We start from the raw sequence: 7921 nt of genomic DNA, 5'->3' as shown, positions 1-7921 counted from the left end.
TTTCAATCAATCATAACAAACCAGATATCGGACTTTCAGTTGTTTTGAAAAACCAAAGAAGTTCTCAGTCGGATTTTATAAAAAAAACATGCAGAGTTTCTAAAGCGATGACGTAAAGTTTGTAAATTGAATGAATCTTTAAGCAAACAATTTTCAACATTCAAATAGACCAGTACAGAGAGTATCATTTAGCTATTAAAGTTATACTTGAGATTGTCTTGAATCGTTTTTTTTTCTGATTTCGTAAAACAAATGTCTGAAAGGTGATGACATTTATTTACTTTGTTGTTTTATTTATATCTTTATAGCTGTTGACACTGTGCATTGTCATTGTTTATACAATTACCTGTGTGAAAGACACATATTCACACTATTTCACATATAAATATTATTTCATCACTCGTTGCACCTGCAACAGTTTCTAATTAGCAATTAACTACCCCACCGACTTTCCATATCCTCTGTAAAAATAGATATGCAATCATTTTATAATCAGTTTAAAAATACTGAGCCCTTCATTGTTAAAACTAAACAATTTTTGAAGTAGCAGCTACAAAATTGATTTATGGTTGTTACATTGAAGATACGTTTCCAAGTTTTAAGTACTGCAGAGTTAAATTTTGGGCAATAAAAAATCCAAAATGTTAAAAAATGTTTCTATGAAAATTTTTTTTATATAAACATTATTCATGCAACAAAATAAATTACCACCACTATCAAATTTGGCTTTACTGTGAGATTGTGCATAAAAAAGAAAATTTTAATTACTTACATATTTTGGGTACACAATTTTTCTCTTTCCAAGAAAATCTTGTTTAAAATTGGAAAGCCTATAGATCTAACATCTATACAGCTGGGAGAATAATAATAAGGAAATAACTTTGCATTCTTGTGCTGCTATGTGTTGGGAGATCTAACTAAGAGATACGCATTACTCATGGTGTTTTACTGTATCAAAAAAGAGAGCTAATTGGAAAAATATCCATTTTTTTCAAAGTAGTTCCAAAATTATAAATATTATCTTATTTTTATCTCTTCAATATATCCTAGAAGTTTTTTTTATGATATCGCATTATATCGTTCATAACCTCTTACAGGGAATCAGAAATATATTTGATCAAAGTCTATGTAATATCATATGGATCATTATATTTTGCCACTGTCAAGAATAATAATCCGTATTGGTAAATATTACCACACTTTTCTGAGAAAAATTACCACATTTCTGAAGGGGTCACTGTATAATTTTGTTCTGCCAAACACAAACTCTATAAATTACGATAAAGTAGTGTTTTGTATATTTTATACAACAGAGGATAAATTGAAACTCATCTAAAAATACAAATACATAATAAAATATGAATAGAAAACAAAAACAAATAATAATATAATTGCTTGTATTTATTTAGACCAATTCAAATCAAGTATATTTACGCTGGTTTATTATTTAACACTGTAACAAATATAAAAGTGTTTTAGACAAGAACCAACTTAAATAGGAACAACATGCATTTAAATAATACTCAAAATATACATAAAACAAACTCATTAATAGGCACTTAAACTGGAACACAGTCGAGTAATTCCACTGATCCAATTAATTCCATTATTCAACATATGAGAACCATGATCAATCAAAATATATATAGCATTTTGAATGAATGATAATGTACAGATAACAATATTATTATTTTAACTACATTTGTTACACTGGACTGATATCCATTAAACGATCAATCACATTTATAAAATATTATGTTTTAATGAACCCGTTATTCTTTAATAGCTATTATAACATTTCACACTAAATAACAATGATTTGAAATCATTTTCTGATGTATATATTACAAAACTTTATGATAGATTACAATATTCCTTTATACAGATACACATACAGTTATATTTTACAGTAAAAAAATAACTATTATATACAATTGATCCTTTACAGTAAGAAATATCAATCATACATATTAACAAATGAATATGAAGTAGATTGAAGCAAAAATCCACTATGAGGTGATGGCTTCGGTGTGGTTATTTAAAATAATGTTGCTCGAGATGGCTTTGCGCAGTTCAAACACTTGTTGGATGGCCTCTCGGAAACACAGAAAGTTGTAGTCGATCACACCTGTACAATTGTTTATTAGTATCTCTGTGCCGGCATAAACATAAAAATCTCTATACAGGGTGTTCCGTAACTCTCTGAACAAAGGTATACCACATTATTGCTCATGACAAGACAAACATATTTCACCATTTGGACATTTGGTCTCTGATGCTTAGTTTACCATCTGTCTGTCTGTCTGTATGTATTTTTTATAAAAAAAGTTAGTATCTTAAAAAAATATAAATTAAATTCTACCAATTTTTTACTCAACTGCTTTATGATAACAAGACCAGTCACCGAAAAGAATACCATGAAATTATCTTTAGTATTTTTCAAAATGGCAGCCATTAAAACCTTTAAACTTTGGATATCTTAAAAACTAGCGGTTATTCTCACAAATTGCAAGAATAACAGTTTTTAGAGGGGTTTTTCACAAATCTAATAATACCAAAATGATTTAAATCGAATAATAAAATAATAACTGATTTAGAGAAGATTTACTGTGACAAGACATGGCCGTTTATTCAGTTATTGTATTGTTGGCTATTTGCAGAGAACTTCTATGTGGGCTATGGCTTGTCACAGTAAATCTGCTCTAAATAAATTATTTATTATTTAATTTAAATCATTTTTTTGGTCATTAGATTTGTCATAAAATCCTCTAAAAACTGTTATTCTTGCAATGCTTGATAAAAAATGTTAGTTTTTAAGATGTTCAAAGTATTAAAAGTTTTAATAGCCACCATTTTGAAAATACTGAAAAATACGTTTTTTTAGTAACTGGCCTTGTTCATTTGAGCCAAATTCGGTATAAAAATTTATTAGTTTTTAAGATATTATTTTTTTATAAAAAAACTCATACAGACAATGCAAAACATATGGGAAACTAAGCATCAGAGACCTATGTTCATATGGTGAAATATGTTTGTCTTGACCCTGAGCACTTTGTCCAGAGAGTTACGGGACACCTTATATAAACGCAAAGCCCTTACTCACTTCGACAAATCACTAATTCTTCAACTTCCCTATATCACAAAAGTTTAAAATTTGATACAACATATACCTCATGACTTAAATAGAAAGAGTAAAGCACTTTCATTAAGATCAAACATCCATAAGTGTTTAAATAGGTTTGAAACCCCTGGAACAAAAAAAAAAATGGTTTTTTTAACTTCTTGATGTCGTTACAACGATGAAATTTGGCAAGCAAATGTCTTATGCTTTCAACAGATATGAATGACAAACAGCCATAAGGGATGAAATGGGGTTGAAATCCCTAGAAAAAACTATATCTTAAATAATATACAGTTGTCCCTAGAAAGGTGAATTTTGACACACGTGTATGTCCTCGAAAGACTGGAAGATTATATATTAAGAGTAAAGGTGGCTTCATTAAATGACACAACATTAGCTAAAAAGTTAGGTAATTGGTCACACTTAATCATAATTACTTCACAGAATTCGAGTCTTCAGTCAAAATTGTCCTCTGAAAGCTCCTGGACTAATTTAATCTCATACGGGTTATTATATGAGTTTTTCTTTAACACTTTCAGCACTGAATAAAGACTTACATCGTGATAAGAAACAGGCATTTCTTATAGATGATGTAAGCTTTTCGATAAATGTTTGAAGTATTTCTAAAGCTTTATCTCCATTAAGTAGCAGAAAGGATCTATCACTTCTTGGAAGATCTTTAATGCTGCCACTCTGCTCAAAACGTTTTACTGTTTTTAATACAGCAGAATTCAATATCGGTGGTCTGTTGGGAAATGTGTTGTTAAACAAATGACAAACTTTTTCAGACCGTACTGTTCACCCTATCCTCATCATAAGTAAATTAATTCTTTCCATTTCACTGAGAGACATTTCAATCACAGAATGACATTTTAACAGAACAATACTAAATCACCATAACCTTATGTCTACAAAAATACAATGTAGTTTTTAACATGTTCTTAACAGGTTGACAGCTGATTAATTCTGTTGTATATTATATACATTAGGATTTTCTCCATAATTTAAAACTGTAGTTTTAATACATCAAGCTTTAACTTCCAATAGAAAAATAAAGTTTTTTGTCTAAACATTGACAAATGTGAGTAATAAGGCATGTTACCAAGGCCTGTTTAAGTGATAAGCTATGTCCGGGGAAAACAGAAACAGGAATTCACCAATAGCAGTCAGTTACTAGTCTAAACATTGACAAATGTGAGTAATAAGGCATGTTACCAAATCCTGTTTAAGTGATAAGCTATGTCCGGGGAAAACAGAAACAGGAATTCACAATAGCAGTCAGTTACTAGTCTAAACATTGACAAATGTGAGTAATAAGGCATGTTACCAAATCCTGTTTAAGTGATAAGCTATGTCCGGGGAAAACAGAAACAGGAATTCACCAATAGCAGTCAGTTACTAGTCTAAACATTGACAAATGTGGAGTAATAAGGCATGTTACCAAATCCTGTTTAAGTGATAAGCCTATGTCCGGGGAAAACATAAACAGGAATTCACCAATAGCAGGTCAGTTACTTGTTTTCTTCTACATGCCGCCATATTTGATTCGATCAATCTTTTGACATACGGTTTGTGGCATTCAACTCTACTAACTGAGCTCTTTAAAATTAGGTATCACTTGACCCATGCTTACATTTAATATTTCTATGACATCCTCCACGGGCCATCCTTCAATTTAAGCGTATGATAGTTAAGAATAAGCCTATATTCATAACAAGGACCTACCAAAGAATATTCCATGTAAAATGTTGAATTTTTACGTGTGAAAGCAAAACACACAAAGTCACTTCCACGTATATAATATTTTATAGGATGAAGTTTTAAGATTAATAACAAGGAATAATTATGAAATTACATATAATTTTAAAGAGGAATACAAGAGTTTCAATTTTTCAATTATATTTAGAGAACTTAAAGAAAAGATCTGAAAATTTACCAAATTATGCAGCACAGGCTATTATTTCCATAATAAAACCAAGATTAGAACTACAGTGTTAATCTTAAAGCCCTTGACACAAACTAATGCAATTTGAAAATATTAATTTAACACACTCTTTAATAAAAAACTTTCCTATATGTTTCCGTTGACTATTAGTTGTATGTTTTACAAATATTATATTGTTTTCTAAATAATTACCTTGTTTATCAAAGTTATCCTCTCTTAATATGCAGACTAGAGCTAGGAAGCGGTTGACTTCTCTTAAATAAAGGATTGTGCCATTGTTGAGTTTGATCAGACTTGAGCTTTGACTGTCGAATGCAGGAGAGTCCGGATCCTCTTGAAGCCTAGGAAAAACATATGTTTCATAAAATCTTGCAGTATTTCCTGCAACTATTAAAACAAATTCTTAACAGGTTAAGTATGAAAAATAAATTTCTTTCAAAAATATTCCTTCATTATGTACAATGATTCAGAGAAACATAACAATTTGCCAATATTACATAGTTTGAGTTTATTTCACTTAAGTGACAACCACGACCTTCATTTAATTATTAGGTGAAACCAGAGGGAATGAATATCACACTAAAACATTTCCTCAAACAATGCTAACAGTAATTCTGTAAATAATGTATTAAAAATGAAAAAGACTCATGAGAATTATCCTCAGTTAATCAAAACTATCTGTCTATACTGCTTTCTAATGCTAGTATTTCTCTTGTAACATTTGTACTGGTTGAATATTTTCATGACTTCTAAATAAACAGAGAGTCTTCGGAGACAAATCGACAATTTGATTTGTACGTTTTAAGTCTACTGCACTGTTATCTCTAGCTTATGTTTTTTAAATGTTAGTAGTGTAGATCAAGTACACAGTCATTTATTAGTGTTTTGTTATTAATGAGTGATATCATATGGATTCATAAGTACAAAATATTATTTTCGGAATTTAGTTTGATTTAGATCATTGTTTGCATGACTGCTTAACCAAACTACACTAAAATATCATAATCTAACTCCATTATTCATAATAATACTATATTTTAATTGTATGAAATTATATTTTTATACTTATTAAAAAACATTGACATGTGCACTCATGTTTTATTGGATTCTGTCAAAAATCAGCACATTGTTTCAATATCCTGTAAATATAACTATTTATAACCATAAACTTTAATTTTCTCATATACAGTAGAACCCCTAATATCCGGCCACCACGGGACCGAGCCCCTGGCCGGATAACGATTCGGCCGGAGTAAACCAACCTATTATAAAAAAGATAATTTATACCTAATAATAATATGTAATTAATACAATATAGGCAAAAGTAGTGTTTAAGTCTCCTTTGGGATTATTTTTTATAAAAATACACACGTTTGTAAAACGAATAAAAAATTTAAGAAAAAGTGGTTAATAATTAACATACATTACATTCGATTACACCCTGGTCAATAGGTTGGATAAGACTTGTGACATTGGCAGGTAGAAAAATCAATATTATTCCGGGAGCATCTTCCACACTCTAGTTCATGGGGATGGGTTTCAGCATTATCAAGCACTAAAATAGCTTTTTCTGGCAACTTATGCTCCTTTAAGAATTTCTTGACTTTAGGAATGAATTCGTTTATGAACCAGTCAATAAAGATGTATGAGTCCATCCACGCTGACTTCTGGGCACGATAAACCACAGGAAGAGCAGAAACATTTTATGTGTTTGAAGGCTCTGGGTTTCTTGGATTTACCGATGACAAAAGTGGGAGTTTATGCTCCCCAGATGCATTTCAACACAGGGCAACCATTATAAGCCCTTTGTTTAGTTTAAACCCTGTAGCTGAACTTGAATCATCCCAACAGAGAATGTCTTTTGTGGCAACCTTTTGAAATTCAGCCCGGTCTCGTTGATGTTATAGTCCTGATCTGGGACATGCTTCTCTTGTTGTATCATCTTTTCCAGTTTGACCACAAATTCACTCGCCGATGGTGCATCTGCTGACATTTTCTCCCGCAAATATTTACAAATGTAACTCCATGTCTTTTTTTCTAGCGGTCTAGCCAGCCATTACTGGCTACGAACTCAGTGTTTACTCCCAATTTTGTATGTAAAATCATAGCCTTCTCTTTTAAAGCTGTTCCTAAAAAAGGAGGTGCCCCTTCTTCTCTCTTGTAAAAACCAAAGCCACAAAGCGTCATAAACCATATCACTGGCAGTTTTTCTCAAATACCGCTGTTCGGATAAAACCTTTTCACTCTCTATTTGTGTACAATAGTCCATCAATGTTTTTCGATTACGACGCCAGTCATTAACCGTGCTCTTTCCCACGTTTAGTTCACTACATATTTTGCGCCACAGATTCGCCTTTATCAATACTGCAACACAATACACAACACTTGACGAAACAAAACAATTGTACTGTACTGTACTAACCGCACTAGAAATAATCAACGAACTGTTTAGAGGTTAAACCTACTAGCTCAACTGAGGACAACACAGCTACTGAAAAGTAAACACAGGAAAATGTAAACAAACAGATACACCAAGATAACGCAAGAGTCGTGGGAGGACTAATGCGTCCAACTGCACGTCTGTAAGCCATGGGAAATAAATTTCGATGTTGGCTCCGGGAAGTGGCCGGATAAACCGAGGTGTGGTAAAACCGAGGCCGGATATGAGAGATTCTACTGTAATACCATAAACTAGACAAAATATTCAACTATTTGGCCACACTGAAATTTTTAGTGAACAACTAAAACATTTTTTGCCGAAGGCAGTTCTTTCTTTTAAAGTTGTTGTCATAAACTTTGTTCAATGAAGGTGAAAAAAAATTACAATTACAAGAAAAATGTACTTTTGTTGCAAA

At 31.4% G+C, this 7921-nt stretch overlaps 1 protein-coding gene across 1 annotated transcript; it reads right to left on the bottom strand.

Moving 5' to 3' along the window:
- Positions 1–1380: 1380 nt before the first annotated feature.
- On the bottom strand, positions 1381–7059 carry LOC124374792 (ras-related GTP-binding protein C-like). The gene is made up of 3 exons (XM_046832943.1): positions 6938–7059; positions 5259–5407; positions 1381–2128 (listed from the first exon to the last, which is right to left on the bottom strand). Exons 1-3 carry the CDS (start codon positions 7057–7059, stop codon positions 2010–2012), a joined length of 390 nt encoding a protein of 129 aa, XP_046688899.1. The 3' UTR covers positions 1381–2009.
- Between the last annotated feature and the right edge of the window lie 862 nt (positions 7060–7921).

The sequence above is a fragment of the Homalodisca vitripennis genome, unplaced genomic scaffold, assembly GCF_021130785.1.
Source record: "Homalodisca vitripennis isolate AUS2020 unplaced genomic scaffold, UT_GWSS_2.1 ScUCBcl_10141;HRSCAF=18890, whole genome shotgun sequence".
Classification (NCBI taxonomy): Eukaryota; Metazoa; Arthropoda; class Insecta; order Hemiptera; family Cicadellidae; genus Homalodisca; species Homalodisca vitripennis.
Note: the sequence above shows the minus strand (reverse complement) of the source record. Positions and strands in the feature narration are given on the sequence as shown.